A 22,538-nucleotide genomic window follows, 5' to 3' on the forward strand; every position below is an offset into this window, starting at 1 on the left:
CATCCATTCCCACCAGGGCCCACTCAACAACTCATCCAACATCTGTAGATCTAGGTGTCTGTGTGTGTGTGTGTGTGTGTGTGTGTGTGTGTGTGTGTGTGTGTGTGTGTGTGTGTGTGTGTGTAACAGAGAAAGAGTGTGTGTTGGTGTGTGAGTAACAGAGAAAGAGTGTGTCTGATCATGAAGAAACTGAGCACTGCTCTTCCACACCAGAATCTAATCTGTAATGTCCAGTGATGGGGGGCAATTGTTGCCTTTGGTGTGAGAGACTGACTGGTAAGGGTGTGTGGGGTGTGTGCAAATATGCAGTAGAGATGGGATCCCGTATCGGTCTCGGGTGCCAGCACAACATAATTCGCTCATCGTATATCGGGCTCGCGTTACCGATCCTAGCAGTACATTTTCCAGACGCACACCATTACATGTACAAACCAGCGTTGGTTGGAAGGGTGTGCCACTAACGTTTGCCGCTGATGCCTTTTATATAGTTTAAACAACAACAGTACACGTCAGCATGCCGTCCACTTCCTGTGTTTACCATCCATTCTAGCGAACACTGCTGATTCAGCCTCACAACCAAGTTAGCCAAGGAATCACTGGTCAAACATACACGGCACCCACACGTTCTGTCTACCGGCTTCCTTCCTGATCTGTCAGCATTCTGGTCCTGTGTAAAACCTACTGTATTCATACTGATGTTTTTCCACCCTATTTTACCACTAAGAGCTTTTTGGTCACACCCAACCCTTAAGGGTTAAAAGAAGCGCCAATGTCACATTTGGCATCATATCAGCAAATACCCAAATGTAGGTACCAGAAATGGATCAGAACTAAAAACAAAGTGTATTGGTGCATCTCTACTGTGCAGGATTCTGTTTGTGTGTGCATTCATGACTGTGTGTGTGTGTGTGTGTGTGTGTGTGTGTGTGTGTGTGTGTGTGTGTGTGTGTGTGTGTGTGTGTGTGTGTGTGTGTGTGTGTGTGTGAGAGAGAGAGAGAGAGAGAGAGAGAGTGAGCAGCACCTCTTTGTCCAGAGAGGCCTCCAGGTGTAGGGACCGGTCTGACATGAGGAAGCTGCGGGTGGTCTCCACCATGGGCTGGGGGCCCGGCTTCTCTGGAGCATATTGGACCTTACGAATCACCAGCCGCACAGAGTTCCTACACACACACACACAGTTTCACATTGTTTACTGTTTACACACAGACATTCTGTATTGTCAATTAAAAATAACCAGTCATACAGAGTTCACACACACACACACACGCACGCTTGTTCTTCCCCTCTCTCCCCCTCCCTCCCTCCAGATTGACTCTGATCAATCTCTGCAGGGGTTTAGAAGAAGCAGGTATGATGTTGTACCGTTTGTGGATTTTCTCATCTACCGTCTTAGCACAAAAAGCTCTGACCTCGAAGTCCACTCCGCATGCCTGGAGACACACAGACAGGGAGATGTTTAAGGAGACAGTGAGTTGTGTGAGGAGACAGGGAGGTGTGTGTGTGTGTGTGTGTGTGTGTGTGTGTCCATCATACCTTGCCTGTGTCTTCTGGTCCAGGCTGTAGAGTCACTGAGCAGGGTAGGTTCTGAGGAATCTAAAGGGGAAGCAGAAACATAATGAAAACACTTGCACTTCCTCCACTGCAACCCCCCTCTCCTCTTCTCTCCTCCCCCACCCACCCACACATTCCCCTTGATCACAGAAATGACCTGTGCACAACAGGTTGGAGGTGTGATAGTTTCCTTGCTCTTCTGTCTGAGTCTGTGCTATACTGTGTGCTGGTCTGGGCCAAGTAAAGGGCTGGTATGTTATAAATATGAGCCAATTCTGTAATGTGTGTTTGTGTGTGTGTGTGTGTGTGTGTGTGTGTGTGTGTGTGTGTGTGTGTGTGTGTGTGTGTGTGTGTGTGTGTGTGTGTGTGTGTGTGTGTGTGTGTGTGTGTGTGTGTGTGAGTTGGACTCACGGTGAAGTTGAAAGGGTGTGCGTGCTGTCCCAACTTCTTGAGTAGCCGCTCCTGCAGTCGGCTGAGGGGCTTGCGTTCCTCGGTCAGCGGGGGGAAGGCTTGGAAGGTGGAGATGTACAGATCCTTCCGGAAGGACAGGCCCAGCACGTCCAGGTCCTCCCGGCCATACCGAAACGCACACGTCAAGGTCACAAACACTGAGAGAGAGTGAGAGAAAGAGAGACTTGAGATTTGGACCTTTAAAATTCTTTATTTAAAAAAACTGTTAAAAACCATTGAAAATAAATCAGCTTATCACACCAGTTGAAAACAAGCCCTCCAAAGTTACACATAATTTCTCCCTATATATAAACATGGACTAACACATCCAGTCAAATGAAGCTGCAGCTGCCATACCTTTTCTGTCTTTAAGATATTCAGGGTCGACCAAGAGCACTCCATCTGCAGAGAGAGAGATAGTGGACAAGCATGTGTAAAACACCCAAACATGCACACACAAGTAACACTGTTAGAAATATTGGGGGAATATTTTACACAAAGTATATGTACATATTTGCCATCATTGGTATCTCAATCATCAAGGTGTTAAAGTAATCCTTTAACTCAAACACAAAACAAGTGTGTCTTACATTAGGTGCGAAGGTCAGTTATATACCCATAGCAACAAGGAACAAGAGCAATCCGAGATTTCTGACCTCCAGCAAGGTGTGACGTTGATAGTAAAGCAAGATCTATCTCTCGGGGCGAATGATTCACATTGTAGTAATAAAAACAAAGATCCGGATCCAGAATCCGGATCATCCTGAAATTTTAATGGGGATGTCCCAGGACCAAGATCCACCTCTTGTGAACATTTCAGAAAGATCCGCCCAGTAGTTTCTGAGAAATCTTGTCCACAGACAGACAAACAGACGGACAAATAAATTAACGGACCCGATCGCATAACCTCCTTGCTGGAGGTAATAATGGAGGGGAAGACCCAAGAGGGAGAAAAGAAAGAGCGAAAAAGAGAGAAAGAAAGGGATACAGATTTTAGGGAGTGACATCTAAAGGAAACCTCAAGAGGAGAGGCTAATGTCATATGATGGCAGATTAAAATTCCTGAATCAATCAACTTCGTCTTCGCTCACTGGACTATTGTAATGTACTATTTCAGGTATTGGCCAGGCGAGTCGTCCAAAATGTGGCAGTTAGACTTTAAACTTCTTTAACTTCTGCTCTTACTTGATCACATTACACCAGTTTTAGCTAAACTAAATGGGCTCCCAATGAAGTTTAGGATTGATTTTAAGATTTTGCTGTTTATTTTTAAGGCCGTGAATGGTTGGCTCCAGCCTATATTTCAATTGTCCTGACCCCTTATTCTCAGTCAAGAGCCCTTAGATCCTCAGATGAACGTTTCCTGGTTTTTATCTGGGTCTAATATTAAATCTAAGGGTTTACTGTTGTTGGTCTGAAATTATGGAACAGCCTCCCATTTTATATCATATCTGCTATCTGCTTAGACTTTTAAAAATAGACTAAAAACATTAATACAGTAATTTCCTGGATTTGAATTTGATGCCGCTCCCTTTTTAGTGCATTTTAGTTCAGACGTTGCTCTATGGTTTTGGTCAAGACTACTCCTACTTCTAACAAGTTGGTCTTTTATTAGGTTTTACACTTTTAGTTTATGTAGTCTATTATTTATTTGGCTTATATACTTATATATTTTTTTGGCTTACTTATCCATTTTATGATTGAATTTATCTATTTATTTTCCACTTAAAATACATCAATTTAAAATCAATAAAATGTAATGTGTAAATGTAAATATTTTTGAATTGTTTGCATTTATTTTCAATCTACTTTACCTTTACTGGAAAGCACTTTCCAACTCGTTCAACCCAGTCCAACTTGTGAGGTTTTTTTTAAATGTGCTACAAATAAATACAAATACAAATAAACCTGATTCACGAGTATCTCTTGAATGTGCTGTTGTAATACTGAGTGACTGTAGTGATTTGAAGTTAAGTCCATGACTTTACATGTTTTTGTGATTTGTGGTGTTATGGTTTGAGTTATTCTTCAAGCCGTTTATGTTCCTCTAACTAAGGATGCGAAAACATAGCTCAAAATTCACAAGTTTAAAGTAACGCAGTAAGGTACACTTTCAAGTTTTGTGGCGTTCCTTTTTATTCCTTTAATTTATCATGCTTTTCTCTAACGGAAATAGAATTCTTAATGGACAGGAGATAGAAAAACTTAAACCTTTTCTCAGCTCTAGCTAACAGGCTACTTCAATGACACACACACTGGTCTTTCCAATAAATACACACACTTCCCACTGGAAGGAAACATTACATCCCCTGACAACCCTCCTCCCTCACACTCCCTACCCCAAGGGGTGGACTCATGGCGTCTCACTTTAGGTGGTGGGTCCCAGTGCACAGCACAGCACATCTTAAAATGAGTCTTTAAACTCAACATACAAAATAATAAATGCAACCCTTTCACAGCAACGTCCTTAATGTTTTCAAGCTTTCTGCCTGCTCATGTGTGCAATGTCTGTACTGTGTATCAGAACTGCTGTAGCTACACCTGCAGCGTTTTGTCTATTCAGTCATTTTTGTCTGTCAATCAGCAATATTCCAATGATGGAGCATGGGGTCAGCTTATTTTTAAGTGTGCAGGTGGGTTTGAAAAGCACCTGCAGCTCAACTACTCAAAACAAACAGAGAAACGAGACATAATACTAAAGATTTGCATAAGGAAGGGTCTAATGGTGGCAATGTTTTTGCTTAATCAATCCCCCAGTCTGACTGTTGTTCACGGCTAAATAACTCAGCTTAAGAGTCCCCAGGGGCATGTGAGGGACTCTGAGGAGCCTGCCTGTGCCTTAGAGACTCATTAGACTCACACAGACCTCCCTAAATGTTTTTTCTTCAATGCTCTACCTTATCCCAACGGATGACCTCCGAGCTCTGATGGGTGCTGCCATGACGAAGAGAAAGGCATGTTCGCAGCTGACTGGTGTGGCTGAGCTTGCAGCTCATTGGTCGATTGTCAGATGAAACTCTACTCTCATTGGTGCACCTGTTTCATCCTGGATGTCTACTGGTTAAAGCTACCCCAAAGGTGCTCTCTTTGACACTTTTGAAAGATTGGTCAGAACTAGTACTTTGTGTGTACTCTATAATAGGTCTCCTAACTAGTTTGACTGTTCCGCTTACATTTTTAAGTCACTTTGGACAAATAAATTAATGTAAAAGTAAGCTGGCATATGACTGGTATTTCCCCTAGTGATTGATAAGAGAGAATGAAAGTGATTTAGTTCTAGTTCTTTCCATGACTCACCCACTGGGTCCACATGGTCAAGATGATCCACGAAGTCCCTCTTCCCCAAATATACTGTTACCTGGAGAGAGACAGAACAAAATGGATGCTTGGAGTAAATGTTATCTGGTCAATACACACTCACCAGGATACACTCAATTGAACACTGTGATACAGAGGAAGCCATATTTTCCCAGAGAGAGATAAAGAAAGTAAACACACACACACACGATATACAAAGACACACACACACACATAAATACAAACACACACACACACACACACACACACACACAAACATATACACACAGAACAAATACATACTCCCACATACAACCAAACACACACATCCGCACAAACATTCACACACACACACAAATCAAACAGCCCCTGGCATGACAGACTGACCCCAAGTCGCTCCGCTCCCTTCCTGAACACAGTCCTGGCAGTCGTTGTGACATCACAAAACACATCCTCAACACACACTGTTCCTTCCATTCCTCAGAGAGACAGAGCAAGAACAGACAGAAAAGAAGAAAAGAGGAGAGAAGACAAGGAAAGGGAAAGGAGATGAAGGGATAAAAAGAGCAAGAATGGAGAGAGCAAAAGAGCTGGAGAACAAATGACAGGGAGGAGAGGGAGAAAGACGTGTCTCTCCTGGAGACAGGTAGTGAGCGGTGGCAAAGCGGGGAGAGTCAGAGAGCCCAAATTGCAGGAAGGTGTGTGTGTGTGTGTGTGTGTGAGAGAGAGAAAACAAAAGGCAAGATAGAGTGCCTTGGGAACTGGTGTCTGATGGCAGCCTTTAAGGGATAGGAGAGAAGGGCATAAGAGAGGAGGCGGAGAAGGAGAGGTGCTGAGAACGATGCACTAAGGATGGGGGGGAGACAGAGAAAGAGAAGGGAGGCCCGCCCAGAGGAAGATGACAGAGTGTGGGGGAGGAATAGGTTCCTCCTATCCTCCCAAAGGACTCTCACTCTTCTTTTCACTCAGTCACTCTCTCATACACACAGACACACAGACACACAGACACACAGAGACACACAGACAGACACAGACACACAGACAGACACATAGACACACAGACACACAGACAGACACATAGACACACAGACACACAGACAGACACATAGACACACAGACACACAGACAGACACATAGACACACAGACACACAGACAGACACATAGACACACAGACACACAGACAAGACACATAGACACATAGACACATAGAAACACAGACACACAGACACACAGACACACAGACACACACACGAATCTGATGCACCTGAGGTGTTGAAGGTAATTGAAGTCTTGCATTCTTACCTTGCAGTTAGGGCTGGACTTCTTGAAGACTCTGAGAAAAGAAGAGGAAAAGATAAAGCATTAGCTTAATCTATGACATCAGCTTCAAGGTCTCGTTTACACCTCACTAACCACACTTTTTCACTATTTCATCCACAAACAAAGTAAGTAATTTTTTTTTTTTTTAAATGACCACACCTTCCTAATCAAGGTCAACAGATCACCAGTTTTCAGATTGTGCATTACAATGGCAGTATGCTCGAGGTAGTGGTTGTTGCGCGTGCAATCTGTGGCGTCAACACAGAGCATTATGCTTACATACTTTCGCTAAGGGCTCTTTAACCTGCTGCACTCTACTCCAACACGACAGATGATCGATGCTATGTTTCTTGCTGCTGAGAAAAATACCATCTAAACTGCTGGAAGTAATGTGCCAAATTAGGGCACAGTAAAATATACAATGACAGTTTACTGTAACTTGAGAATGAACTGCTGGAAACAGCAATAAGACCAAATAATGTTAATGTACCGAGTACCGCACAATAAACAGCCTATATGACATGACTGTTAAACTGTATCACCAGTATTCATTTGTGGATAAACTGGACCAGAAACGGTAACCAAGCGTTGTTTTGTCCGAAACGACACCAAACCACACGTGTGCCAACAGAATTATGTCACCTCTGGCACGCACCACCATGCGCAAGGACAGGTGACGACAACCATAAATCCCCCTTTACACACACACACACACTATGACAACACGCAGCAAGCTCTTGTAGCCAACCTCACATGTCCATTCACTTCCCAGGCAACCTCCTGACCTCCTCCAACACATGCTGCTGATGGTTTCAATCTTTCCCTGCTGTGCATACCTGACTGAACTCACTAATGGTGCTCTGGAGTGGCCAAGAAACACAAAATCCAGCTACTCCAGAGATGTAGAATTCCACTGGCTTCAGACAATCCAGCAGGCTTAGAAGAAGGATAACACAGAAGGGCAGCATTAGGCTGTGGGATTGGGACTGAGAGGCCCTCCGGGGAGGTGGAGAAATGATTTGATGCCCACGAGTGACACAATGCCTGTGAGGAGACTTCTGCCCCCTAGTGGTGCAGCAGAGGTAGCGCACAGCCTGGGAGTCAGCTGTCGAATATGGCTGTCAGCTTGGGTTAGATGCGAGGGGGATCAAGGGGCCAGCTCACACCACTGAGCTGAATAGATGTGACAATAGGTGAGAGAGGGAGGGAGTGTGACCAGAGGAGAGGAGAGAAAGGACAGGGGTATAAACAAAACAAATTAGAGTAGGCCAGACAGAGAGAGAATGAGACGGAGAGAGAGAGAGAGAGAGAGAGAGAGAGAGAGAGAGAGAGAGAGAGAGAGAGAGATTGAGAGCACCAGAGGAGGAGAGAAGGCGGGGGAACATGAGGAGTAAGGGGGGGTAGAGAGAGAGATAAGTAGAGAGGGAGGGGAGAGGAGGACAGTAGAAATATGGAGAAGGAGAAAAGAGAAGGAAAAATTGAGAGGGACAAATAGGGAGGGTGGGAGGGACCAGGCCGGGACACAATAAAACCCCTTAAATGGGATAAACACAGCGTGACAGACAAAGGCGGGAAAAACAGAGGAAGAGGAGAAGAAACAGCACAGCACATGGGTGTGTGTGTGTGTGTGTGTGTGTGTGTGTGTGTGTGTGTGTGTGTGTGTGTGTGTGTGTGTGTGTGTGTGTGTGTGTGTGATCAGCGTATCGCCATGAACTAGAGAGACTGATATGACAAACAAGGCACTGATGACAATGTCTCATTTCAATCTGAAAGGGAGAAAAAGGCGCAAACAAAGAGGAGGCGAGGGCGAGAAAACAAGAGCGAAATGGAGAAAGACGGCGAGAGAATGTGCATTTAGATGAAGTGTAACAAACGAAAGAACAGAGGGAAGTGGCGCAGTGCAAAAAAAATAAAAAGAGGGGAAACGGGGTGAAGAGAAAGAATGATGGAAGGGGAGGGAGAGAGAGAGAGAGAGAAAGAAAAACAGGCCTCAGCATTAGCTAACAATGCAGGGCCATCAACAGCAGCAAAATCAGCAGCTATGAGAGCAAGATCACAGGAAGATGGAAAAAGCACAAAAATACTTCCCTCTTATCCACACTCATCTCACACACACACACACACACACACACACACGGACAGAAAAGAGAAGCAAATGCCTATGTGTGTGCATAGTACGTGTGTGAGTGCATGCATGTGTGCATGTTCAAGGAGCCACAGTCCATACTGGGAGTGAGAGTTCCTCTCTATGACACAAAACCACGAAAAATTCAAAATGACTATCTCTCTGGGTCACTCCTCCCATTTGAGGGACCTCTGGGCTAACACTGTGACTGGGTGAGACACAGAGGGTCTGAAAGACTCACTTTAGATCCTGGACAGAGGGACACAAGACACTGTGAGGTGGCGCAAACGGCTAATCACTCTCCGCTAGCACGCTTGGGCTGACCACTGCTGTGCGGTGCAGGCCTGTGCCAAGCCACGTGTGTGTGTGTGTGTGTGTGTGTGTGTGTGTGTGTGTGTGTGTGTGTGTGTGTGTGTGTGTGTGTGTGTGTGTGTGTGTGTGTGTGTGTGTGTATTAACAGCAGGAGTACGGCACACAACAGATTGCAAGCAGCACCCAAGAGTGACACAGTCAACCTTAAACAACCACGCCGGCCCCAACCGACACTCACCGATTGGTTGAAACCAAGTGGCAATCTCACAGAGGTCAAGAGGCCCAAGTGTTCAAGCAGTTTGCAGCTTTGCCCGCCTCTGAACTTACTGACAACTAAAGTAACTGGCAATAAGAAACTGCCTTATTTCTGGACTTATTTCACCCAGAACTGTTTTAGTCATGTGTACACTGGGGAAAGCCCTCTGTGCAGAACGCTTTTAAGGAGGAGGGAGACTCCTCTGGAGCTGGAGATAAGCAGCCCCCGGCCATGCATATTCATCAGAGGAACAGATGCTGCAGGGCAACAATCTCCACGTGAGCTGGAGTTATGAAGCTAAATAAAGGAAAGCTGTACTACATTATTGGTGGGTGACACTTTCAACTGTGCCGGTGCAGTCTTCAGGAACCAGAACTGGGGCAGCGAGGCATTTCTTAAGTTTCTTTTTGGTTCTGGAAGTGCAGAACTTAGTGTAGATCTTCACTGAGAATATTTCCATGTTCGGTGTTTACATTTCCATGGTTAGCCTAGACTGCAGAGGGTGAAGACTCGGGCAGAAACACCTGCAGTCTGTGAGGCAGAGAACAGGTGCAAAACGGTGGCTTATGTAAAGACTGGCTTTGCAGGAAGTGCATAAACATTTATCAAACTCGCAGTGGCCTTGTGGAACGAAGCCATGACATTGGATTTCTCTGCTTTGTGCTAGAGATGCTGCAAATGAATCCATCAGCTGTCAAGTCTCATGAAGAAACTGACCTGCATATTATGTTCTTGCTTTTCAAAGACTGGAGAATTAGCACTATGTTGATCACAGCTTATTCTACCCACACTGGGCCCAGTAGAGAAAGCTGACTGCAGAGGAAGTGAAGTTTTCAAAAGGGCAAAGGTCAAGGCAGCCATGCATTGGCATAATTGTGTGTGTGTGTGAGAGTGTGTGTGTGTGTGTGTGTGTGTGTGTGTGTGTGTGTGTGTGTGTGTGTGTGTGTGTGTGTGTGTGTGTATGAGAGGCAGCAACAAGGAAAGAGAGATATATGTGTAATTGTGTATATGTATGTAAGAAATTGTGCGATTGAGAAAGAGAGAGAGAGATAGAGAAAGAAACAAAAAAAGAAAGAAAGAAAGAGCATGTTTGAGGGATGGAGAAGAAATTCTGTGTGAGTGGGAGATGGAGTGCAGAGCACGAGAAAGACTGTGTGTGTGTGTGAGTATGTGTGTGTGTGTGTGAGAGAGAGAGCGTGCCAGTTTGTGTGACCATTTGAGGCAGACAGGCTTTTTAACACCTCTGTGTGGGGCCCTCTTCAAAAGTCCCATTGTTTGTCCATGCAAACTGAGCTGTAGAGGGCGGCTGACATTTACCATAAAAGAGGAACAACACACACACACACGCACGCACGCACAGTCCAGTCTCTTCATAAGACTCCACTCACACCAGCATGCCTTTGATCTCAGAGCTTCGATGCCAGAAATGACAGATGAGAGAGAGGGAGGGAGAGGGAGAGGGGGAATGAGCACTGTGTGTGTGTGTGTGTGTGTGTGTGTGTGTGTGTGTGTGGCGTAGCAGCACATTAACACACTTTACCCCTTTCCCCACTGACCTGGATGACTATATACACCTCTTCCAGCACCCAAATCTCTCTCTTTTTCTCTCTTTCTCTATCCATCTCTCTCTCTCCCACACAGCCATCCATCCCTTCCTCCCTCCTTGTTCCACTGCAGTGCTCAAGAGTCATTTGTCATCTTCCTCTAGAGCAGTCTCTTCCTTTCCCTGGCACAACTCTATATTAGTGCACCCTTCATCTCACTAGCTCCCTCTCCATCTCCCCATCCCCATCGCCCCACTGTCTCACTGTCCCTCTCCTGCTTTGCTCATCTGTCTCACTCCTCTCTCTACATATCTCTCTCTCTCACTCTCTTTCGCAATCTCCCTCTCTCCATTGCTCTTTCCATTTCTCTTCCTCTGCATCTCGCTTTCCCCATTTCACAATTCATCCCTTTCTTTCCTCATCAACCTCTCGGCGTCTATCCCTCACCGACTTTCCCTCTCTCCCTCTCTCCCTCAGTCTGTCCATCCGTCTGTCTGAGCTGATGAAAGTTTTAAAGGCCCATTAGTGCTGTCTCAGGCATGTCTCTCTAATGAATAGATCTGATTAATATTGCATTACCGACAAAAGCCTCTGGCAACGCACACACACACAGAAACAGAGGCAGGCCAGGCACACGCACAAATTCACATACATTCTTATTTTTACTCGAAAGAAAGCAGGAGAACGAGCGAGCGAGCGAGAGAGAGAGAGGTAAAAGGAAGAGAAAGTGTCAGAGAGAGGGAGGGGTAATATGGAAATGGGATCTAGAAAAGCCCATTTCCCACTCATCTTTTTCTCTCATCTCTCTTATCACAACACAGTTTTGTGGTTCACTGCAGAGGGTGGCTAAGTGAATCTGTTTTATGTATGTGTGTGTGTGTGTGTGTGTGTGTGTGTGTGTGTCTGACACACACCCCTAGAGTTCTGCAAAATCTCTTCCTTCTGGGACCCAGCCAACACCAAGAAGCGGGCCAAAGGAGACACCACACTGACACTCACACACTCACTCACACACACACACACAAACAAACACAAAACCATTACTGGGTTACCACTACAAGATGTTCACAGGGGCCAATAAACACACTCATGGTCAGGTCAGCCTGTGCCCACCATAGACGCCACTCCTTCACAACAGGTCAAATATGGAGGAGGAGAGCTGGAGGAGGAGAAGGAGGAGTAGGAGAAGGACGAGAGCGGAGGGCCAGAGGAGAGTAGAGAGTCCTCCTGTAGTCGAACTCCCACCACCCTGGCAGGCACACACACGCCCCTCTCATATACAAACACACACAAACACAGGCATCACAGCCAGCCAAGAATGCAAATATTAGTGGCTGAGCTGTTGGCGTCTGCACACACCGCACGCGCACGCACGCACGCACGCACGCACGCACGCACGCACGCACGCACGCGCTGAGATGCACACAAGATTAAGCGCCCACATACTTTCAGCATGAACAATATGCAATTAAACCTGAAGACAACACCACGCACAACCAGAGACAAACAAACATAAGATGGTATGCCGGAGAGTTTATAGGAGACAGGGAGTATGCCAGAGATCATATGCTATGCAGTATAAATATGCATGCACAGCCACAGACACACAGTCAGTCACAGACACACAGTCAGTCACACACACACTTACAGTCACACACACACACACACACACACACACACACACACACACTACACACACACAAAACCAACCTTCAGGCTCTCAGCTACCAAACCTCACAGATCCTGTGTCTGTGTGTGTGTGTGTGTGTGTGGAGATAACAAGACTCAAATCAATCAGGATTCGCCACAAATGTGGGTCAGGTAAAAAGCCGCTAAATAAAGACCCATTTATCACAAGGGCATAACGCAGTGGGAGAGAAAGACACAAGAAAGGAGGGAGAGAGAAAGACACAGATTATTATTATAGATTCCCACTTGTGTTTGTTCATGTTTGTGTTGTCCTTCACAGTTTGTTTCATAGATTCTCTCTTTGTTGTTGTTGTTGTTGTTGTTGTTTTGTGTAATAGAACACTATGCGTTGGTTGAACAGCACATAAACGGTCATGCCAATAAAGCTATTAGAATTAGAATTAGTGATGGACCAGTTGAGGTGAGAAAAAGAGTCGAGGGGAGCAGACAGGAAAGAAGAGAGAGAAAAAGCGTCAAGCAAAGAAAACAAGGGAAAAGAAAGTAGAATCGATTTAAATGGAGAGAGAGAAAGAATTGAAAGGCAGGAGGCAAGTATATCTTTCTCATACACACTTAAGTGATAGCATTGACACATCTGATGCTACAGGTACATTGTTTTAAAAATGAACTCCTCCACCAGCTCTTTGGATCCCATCCCCACATCCCTATTGAAAGCTTGCCTCACAGCCATTGTCCCCACTGCAACCCACATAATAAACAGGTCCCTATCTACTGGTGAAGTTGCCCCCTCCCTAAAACTGGCAGCCATCAAACCTGTGCTTAAAAAGCACAATCTGGACCCTGAGGACCTCTCAAACTACCGTCCCATCTCAAACCTCCCCTTCCTAGCAAAGGTCCTGGAAAAGGTCGTCTCCCTCCAGCTGCATAACCATCTCCACTCCCACCAGCTTTATGAATCCTTCCAGTCTGGTTTCAGACCTTCCCATAGCACTGAAACTGCTCTGGTGAGGGTGGTAAATGACCTCCTAATGTCATCAGACTCTGGCTCACCCAGCCTACTAGTCCTGCTGGATCTAAGCGCCGCTTTTGATACAGTGGACCATACTATCCTGTTTCAGCACCTCCAGGAGGTGGGAATTACAGGCACTGCCCTGGACTTCTTTTATTCCCATCTCTCAGGACGGCAGGAGTATGTTGCCCTTGGCAATGTCACTTCCAGCATTAGGTGCGTTACCTCCGGTGTCCCCCAGGGGTCAGTCCTGGGGCCCCGGCTTTTCTTAATTTACATGCTACCCCTGGGAAACATACTTCGAGGTCATAACATCCCATTTCACTCCTATGCAGATGACACACAAATCTACATCCGAAACTTCACCCGACAAACAACAGGCACTATCACAGACTACCAAATGCCTGGATGACATCCAGCACTGGATGAGCAACAACTCACTTCAGCTAAATGGTGGCAAGTCTGAAGCCATTCTTATTGGCACGCCCCACCAAATAAAAAAGGCTGGTACCACCCAAATCACCATAAATGGCCACCCCACCCCTCTCTCCTCACTCGTCACAAACCTTGGTGTCAAGCTGGATTCTTCATTGTCCTTTGATTCACACATCAAATCCATCTGTCAAACTTCATTTTACCACCTGAGAAACATCTCAAGGCTGAGACCCTCTCTTCCCAAACATGCTGCAGAAAAGCTGGTGCATGCATTCATCAGCTCCCGTCTGGACTACTGCAACTCTCTGCTGGCAGGTCTTCCAGCAAAATCCATCCAGAGGCTGCAGTATGTTCAAAACAGTGCTGCCCGGGTTCTCACCAAGACACGGAGATCCGAGCACATCACCCCAGTCCTCCACTCCCTCCACTGGCTTCCAATCAACCAGAGAATACATTTCAAAGTCCTTCTTCTAGTTCACAAGGCCATAAACACCACTGGTCCGGCCTATCTCCAGGATCTCCTCACCCCTCATCTCTCACCAAGGACTCTTAGGTCCGGACAAGCAAACCTTCTTGCTGTTCCCCGGACAAATATGTCCAGAATGGGAGATCGTGCCTTCTCCTCGCTGGGGCCACGACTCTGGAACAAGCTCCCGGAGAACATTAGGGCTTTGGACTCCATCACTTCTTTTAAATCCCACCTCAAAACCCATCTTTTTATATCTGCCTTCTCCTAAAGTTCTGGTTTCTGTTTTTTATTTTATTTATTTTTCTGTATTGTTTTTGAATGCACTGTTTTAATTTGCTATTGTGACTCTGTTAAGCACCTTGAGACATCTTTGTTTGTGAAAGTGTGCTATACAAATAAAATGCATTATTATTATTATTATACAGGGGTTTGTGTGTCCATGAGTGTGAGTGTGAGAGAGAGTATGTGTGTGATATGGGATGTGTAATGCAAGTGCTGAAGCAGAGCTAAATCTGCTGAGTGTGTTTGTGCAAGTTTCCTCAGGACATATCCCCTGTGCCCCCAAATCACAATTACACACACAGACACACACATATCCTTATGTGCTCATGCAGTTTCCTGTTTCTTGAAAGGATGATACATAGTGGGTTGTTTGGCACTGGTCAGTTTCCCTTCCAGATCACACACACACACTATACACACTAACACACACACACACACACACACACACACACACACACACACACACACACAAAAACACACAGTAGACTAGTCTTACAAAATAGGGAAATGCAGATATACAGATAAAACACTGTGCAATCTCTCTCTCTCACACAAACACACACACACACAGTAGACTAGTCTTACAAAATAGGGAAATACAGATATACAGATAAAACACTGCGCACTCTCTCTCTCTCACACACACACACACACACACACACACACACACACACACACACACAAGGGGGTCATCCACCTCCCTGTGTTTCTAGCTGCTAACTGAGGAAGAACCGGCTGGACAATGACCAGCATGTGTGTCAATGGCCATATGTGTGTGTGTGTGTGTGTGTGTGTGTGTGCGTGCAAACACTTATGAGTGTTTGTGTGCGTCACCATCTCGATCTCTGAAATCTCCCTGCCTGCCTGCATGCATCCTGCAGTGGTAACTTTTAACACCTCGACCCTGTTCCATGGCACCCCCGCCCCCTCCTACGATCAACTTCCTGCCACCTAAAGCTGCCCTTATTCAAGAAACGTCCCCCTTGTGTGGGCTGAGTGAACGAGATAAACACAAAAAACATCAAACACGCAAACAGAGAAAAAACATGAGGAGGCCGATGAGGGTGATGGAAGGAAAAAGTCAGAGAAATACAGAGAGAGAGAGAGAGAGAGAGGAAGAGAGAGAGGAGGGGGGGGAGAAGTCAGAAAGAAGAGAAGTAGTCAGCCATCACAGCCAGCTATCGATCTGGAGAACATCATAATCGACAAGCACACGGAAAGTCCAAAGATAAACGATGTATCAATTATTCAAACGATTCAGAAATAAACATACTGCTGATGTTAGACAATTAATGCATCAGATCTCTTGAGTAAAGACAGAAATGGGCCAACCTTGACGCACACGCACACAGACAAGGCCTACATTTCGCCTGCATTGAACAAGACCGGTACAAAGACAACGCTTGCCCTTGGCTCACTGCCATGATACATGCACATCATGCCAATCATATTCACCAACACATTTCTAGTCTGAGTCACCCTGGCCCAAAACCAGTTAGCGAGTGGAAGCGAGTCTAACACTCTAGCATAAAAAGCTAAAAGGATTCTTAGGTATGCTTATAAACTGCAATCCAGACTGATAGGTGATGTAGCATTTTGTGAAGTATGCTTACTTGCCAACCTTTCATCGTCTCAGAACCTAGACTGAGTATGTACTTATCGTCAGCAGTAGCAGGTATAGTATGCAGCTGGGATGAGGCCATAGGTGCTGTTGCCCTCCCTATTAAATATTGTCTGTTCCTCTGTGGCTAAGAATAACCGAGTGTGTAAACAGCATTGTGTGGGAAGGAGAGGAGCAGAGAGCAGAGTAGGAGAATGGGAGTGATGGAGAGAGGAGGAAAGGGGAGGGGAGGGATAAGTGGCAGACAGCAAGAGAGAAAGAGAGACAAATAGAGAGAGAGAGAGAGAGAGAGAGAGAGAGAGAGAGGTGAGCAGAAAGATAACTAAGAACGCAGGAAAGACAGAAAGAAAGAAAGAAAGAACCACTCAAAACATAATTCGAAAACAATTAAAATACCACTTGGAAAGGTGGAAATAATCCCCTCCTTTCCACACCATTTCTGATTTCACCACTATTCATGGTTTCACCAGAGATTGAAACATGGATATCATGTCAATATCCCTGCCTTTATTTTTTGCTTTGTGGAATTTAAGGATGGCCTTTACTGGGAAAGAAATTGGCCATCATATAACACTCATGCCCAGCCTATCTGTACCCACAACTGAAAACAGCCACAGTTTTTGAAAACATAAACCCCAGATTCATCAACAACTTTGGCAGATATACAAATAATGGTGCTAGCCTTGCACATTCACAGAAAAGGTGAACAACAGCATCAGTGATATTACAATAAGGGCAAACACCACCCGCCTCGGCCCTTTACAAAGGAGCTTTCCATTAGGAACACTTGCTTATCAAGCTCTCCCCCAAGTTTCCTAAGAACTGAAAGACCAAAAGGCACCCATGGCATTCTCCGAACAATAGTCTTTGCAATGTCTGAAGCCTTAAAGCCGTAACCTTTAAAACCATTTGGATTAAGCTTTGACCGCCCTCAGTCAATGGCTGACACAAAACACACGGTGGATTCCAATAATGACCATTCCAAAAGAAGTTCATAAAATCCCTTAGGACCTGCCCAATGAGATCCTTTTGAAGGTCTTAAACTGTAACCCTGTGCCACAGCATGGACGTTGCTAGGTTATTACCACTATACATCTTCCTCTGTACAAGAGCTGTAGGGCTAATCCGCTTCCATCTCTGGAAGCTTCCACTAACTTCATCTTCATGCTAGCCCCTTCCAGTTCCTCTGCATGTATTGTTCCAACCAATAAAAACCTAAAACCCCTCCCTTGCCCATCCACACTGGTGAGGAGGCTGAGGTGGCCCTGTGTCATGCCAATTCCCAAGCAGAAGAGTACAGTTGTCCCAGTTAATTCGTGCTATCATTTTGTACAGTTTCTTTGAGGTAACAGCCACAGGTCTATCTCTGTAGGGATCCTTTCCATGCAGTCAGACACTTGTAATTACATTTTGAGGCTGTGAGTGGTGGGAAAAAAACAGTTTTCTTTGACGCATATGCTTGCCCCGTTGGATTACGTTGTATAGCAGTTTTGCGGTTGGCAGTTATAGCGTTCTAACGTAATACTGGGCCGATTTCAATCGTTAATAGTCCTTAGCAAAAGTTTGGTCCCAACAGGGGGTACCTTCAAGAATCCAGGAGTACACCAATCAAGCGTCCTCTTAATAAAACCCACAAGAGGCTCAATAGTTACTGCATATAGCAGCCTAGACCGGGGACCCAACCCCTGGTGTCAGGAAATGGCCTTGGTCATCTGATTTCCAGAACCAAATAAGAAAGAGAGACAAATGCAAAGTAGTTTTTGACCCGTTCACACAAGATTGTCCACGAGAACTTTATTGAAATTCCCATTTGAAATCCTGTCTGCCTGCTTCACTGGCCAAACCGCAACAGGTCAGAGGTTACAATCCCCGAATCACTCCACTCTGCCCGGACCCTACCTGGACAGTCACAACTCATACATCAGAATGCTGGTCATTGACTTCAGTTCAGCATTTGACACCGTGATCCCCTCCAAGCTGATATCACAGTTTAGCCAGCTTGGCATCAGCGCATCCCTCTGCCACTGGACTCTGGACTTGTCTGACTAATGGACCCCAGTCTGTTAAGTTAAGCAATCTTCCACTATCACCCTGAACATAAGCGTTCCCCACGGCCACATAGCAACAAAGCTATGCAGAGATAGATGTGTTTACATGGGACTAGAACGTATCTCTTGCTGGACGTTAGAACTGAAATGCATCATGGGTGTGTTTACACAATCATTTTTATGTGCTCGCCAGCAATCAGATAGCAAATTGACTAATATCCGTGCAAAAAGGAGAGGGAGAGAGAGAGAGAGAGAGAGAGAGAAAGAGAGAAACAGAGAGAAAAACATAGAGATAGGATTTTCGGAGGTTGTTTCACAGTACAAGATGGTCTGCACAGCATTCTATCCTCTATCCTTCTATCCTCTATGGTGGAAAAGCAGTATCTGTACATCTGTGTGTGGGTGTGTGGAGGGGGTGTATCTGTAGATCTCTGTTTGTATTTGTGTGTGTGTGTGTGTGTGTGTGTGTGTGTGTGTGTGTGTGTGTGTGTGTGTGTGTGTGTGGTACAGTGCTCGGTAGCTCAAGCCGCTTCCTTCCTTTTGTTTACTTTTTTTTTTGCCGTCAGGAAATGAAAACGGCACCCCTCCCCTCCCCACCCCACCCCACCCCACCCCACCCCACCCCACTCCACTCCACTCCACTCCACTCCACTCCACTCCACTCCACTCCACTCCACTCCACTCCACTCCACTCCACTCCACTCCACTCCACTCCACTCCACTCCACGAACTGAGAATGTGAGAGAACGCGTGAGCCAGAGAGCGAGAGAGATAGGGAGAGAGAAAAACAAAATGACTGAGGAATGATTGAATTAGGAGAGCACATGTTTCAAAGAATGGGCTGTACCAACTTGAAATCTTTACTTGCTGCTGCCCGCTCTCTCTCTCTTTCTCTTTCTCTCTCTTTCTGTCTCACTCTCTCTCTCGGTCATAGGTGTTTACGGTTCCCTAGGCCACATTGTCCCGCCGTGACATATTTACCATTTCACACAACTCCACACCCTTCCACTCAACTCTGACCCCCTTTCCCAGCCGCCTACTGAGAATTTCTATGGAAACGGACGATTTAAAAATAGGAGTGGAACACTACACATGTGGTGATGAACATGACCAGTCTGAGCCATGTTTACATCTAATCATTGACCATTGTTGTCACTCACACACACACACACACAGTCATCCAGATAAGATGACTCAACATCCGGAGCTACTGGGTGAGTCCAACGCAGGTTCCCCCCTCGAGAGCAAAAAGCCCCACGACAATCGAAACACCAGGTACGTCAATCAACTTTTTTTTGGCTCACCAATGTTTTATTTAGTGCAGCAGACTGAACAGTTTACACTTAACACATTGTTCCCCACAACGTTACTCCTAAAGAGTCCCTTTTAAAGGGCAGAACTACAACCAAAAAGTTCTCTAACACAGACGGGCATGAGAAAGAAGAAGGACTGACTCGGAGGACGCAGCCTTTTGCTGTGAGAGTGCTCATCCCCTTTAGGCTTAGGCCTCTTCCTGCCACTCTTCCCACACCGCATCATTAGGCACCTTATTTGGCACAGCGAGCTAAGATCACTTCCTTGTGGTCTGGATGGGAGGCACCCCACGGCCACAGCCAGTCAGTCAGAGCTTATTTCACTGGGTTCACACACAGAATGCACTGGGGAGAGATCAGCATTAGAGCGCCATAACAGTGGAAGAGAGGGACCAGAAAAAAGAGAGAGAGAGAGAGAAAGATAGAGGAAGCGAGAGAACAGAACTCTAACTTGTTGTCTTTGTATGGAAGCGAGGGAGAGAAAGACATAAAGACATAAAGAAAGAAAGAGAGAGAGAAAGCATTTTTGCTCTTACTATGCTTAAGAGAGGGAACAACAAAGAGAAAGAGAGACAAAGACATGAGAACACTTCCTTGTCTAGTCAGTGTGTGTGTGTGTGTGTGTGTGTGTGTGTGTGTGTGTGTGTGTGTGTGTGTGTGTGTGTGTGTGTGTGTGTGTGTGTGTGTGTGTGTGAGAGAGAGAGAGAGAGAGAGAGAACAAGAAAGAAAAGGGAACTTCACATCTTCTTTGTGTATGAGATAGAGAGAGAGAGCACAAGATAAGGGGAGGGGGGAAAGACATACGAGAGGAAATAACTGGTGTGAGAACGTAATGGACGATTACACTTCCCCCTGCTCTGTACCCTGGTATAACTAATCTCCCTCCCTTTTGTCTGCATTCCTTCCAGACAGAGCCTCTACAGAAGAGCAGACGCGAGCACTGCTGAGGTTAAGATGAATGCTCGCAGAGTCCTGAGGCGAGACAGAGGGAGATGCAGAAAACGAGCAAAATGAGGTGATGCTATAGAAATGAGAAGGGAGTGAGTAATAAGAGAGAGGTAAATATGATCCCAAGGTCTGGGTGTATGCAGAAGGAATCAGAAAAGAATGATTAATCAGTGAGACACGAGAGTTTAATTCTGATTAATATATGCTTTTTCAGTAGGGTGTGGTTTTTCTTTTTATACAGCAGTTCACCTCACATAGGTATATCCAGGTATTGAACAACACTCTTTGGTTGCTGAATGTGACGGTATATCACAACACATTAAATCCTCAATGTTGTGTTAATGCGGGCATTATCGAAGCAGTGCTGAGAAGTAATTGAAATTGATATTGGCAAACGCTTTGCTAAAAAATGGTCTGTCTGTGTTAGACAGCAAATTTCCCCATCACCGTTCCATTAGCATAAAAGACAACAGATGAGACGGGAGGTGGTAGGAGGATGAGAATAGATGGAGCTACCATGGGGGTACCGATGCAGAGGACAGGAACAACAGCAGAAGAAGGGGTAGCAGAGACACAAATACAGACTCCAGATCAGAAAATAAGTACAGGAACAACAGCAGACACAAAAGTAGGTGTAGATGAGACACACATACAGACTCCAGATCAGAATAGAAGTACAGGAACAACAGCAGCAGCAGACGTAGGTGTAACAGAGACACACATACAGACTCCAGATCAGAATAGGAGTACAGGAACAACAGCAGCAGCAGACGTAGGTGTAACAGAGACACACATACAGACTCCAGATCAGAATAGAAGTACAGGAACAACAGGACACCACCCTGCCCTGCTAGAATGGAGCTGGCTTTCCCGAAAAGCATCACTTTGCTACGACTACCATCGCTGAGAGAGAGAGTATTGATAGTCTCTCTATCTTTTCGTGGTCATAGCCCTTTGGGGGGGGGACGTCTGAGGCGAAGGGACCAAGAGGCGCTGCAGTGAGGGCACTGGGCTGGAGCCGCGGGGGTCTGGAGGTGAGGCGCGGAGGCCGGCTGGAATATTGGGTGCTAAATCTGGGCGGGCAGGTGGAGCGTGGGTAATAGAGTGATGCTGTAATCTTTTAAAAGCCCCTTACAGCCGTGATGACCATAATCCCTGGGCCTTTATTGCTGTTGTTAGTCAGCTCCTCTCCCTCTCCCGCTCCCTCTCCCGCTCCCTCTAAGTGTTTTATACGGGAATATTACGGCGTCATTCCGCCTTAAAAGGTCAGGAGGCAGAATAGGGGGTCACAGTTGCTCCGCCTCTGATCCAGCAGTGAAGGTAGTCACAGAGGCGGAATGACATGTGTGCAAAAAGATACAGCCGGCATGGCGGACCAGGGGTGGGACAAGCCTGGCAGCTAACCAAAACGAAGCAGAACACACAAATGCTGAGCAGGATGAGCGTAAGCATGTTGCAAGAGACGCACACCAACTTTGCTTGAGTGTGAACATTGCTATAAATGTGCAAGGCCTGCAAGAGCCAGACGCCACTAAGTTGACACGTCATTGATTTTGAAAGTAACAGTAGGCTGGTTCATTTCCAAGTGCCGCAAGACAACCGAGAATTCTGAAAGTTTCGACATGATATTTACCAGCTCCGACATTAATGTGCTCGAGCCAGATGTTAACCCAATAATGTGGTGATGACTCGTCAATCAGGACCGAGATGCTTGGAGATCTCTTGTTAGCTGCCTAAGCCCCAGAAGGGGTAGTAGGCCATGATGATGACTCATCAATGTATTTTCCTTCTATCTGCTGGGCATCAATAATTACGTACAACTTTTTCTTGTTCATTACATCTTCTCACACATTTAAAAGGTTTTTTAACCTTTGCTTTTGTCAAGGTTTCTGTTGGGGGTCATCACCATA

At 45.7% G+C, this 22,538-nt stretch overlaps 1 protein-coding gene across 1 annotated transcript in view; it reads right to left on the minus strand.

The window, feature by feature from the left end:
- The window catches only part of arrb2b (arrestin, beta 2b), a 44,856-nt gene that overhangs the window by 10,265 nt on the left and 12,053 nt on the right, over positions 1-22,538 (minus strand). Inside the window, exons 2-8 of the mRNA XM_080860012.1 lie at positions 6,599-6,629; positions 5,296-5,356; positions 2,356-2,400; positions 1,960-2,156; positions 1,531-1,590; positions 1,360-1,427; positions 1,022-1,157 (exon numbers count right to left, since the gene is read on the minus strand). Of these exons, the coding sequence (XP_080716138.1) occupies positions 1,022-1,157; positions 1,360-1,427; positions 1,531-1,590; positions 1,960-2,156; positions 2,356-2,400; positions 5,296-5,356; positions 6,599-6,629 (598 nt within the window). The remainder of the gene's footprint in view (positions 1-1,021; positions 1,158-1,359; positions 1,428-1,530; positions 1,591-1,959; positions 2,157-2,355; positions 2,401-5,295; positions 5,357-6,598; positions 6,630-22,538) is intronic.

The sequence above is a fragment of the Sprattus sprattus genome, assembly GCF_963457725.1.
Source record: "Sprattus sprattus genome assembly, chromosome: 21".
NCBI lineage: Eukaryota > Metazoa > Chordata > Actinopteri > Clupeiformes > Clupeidae > Sprattus > Sprattus sprattus.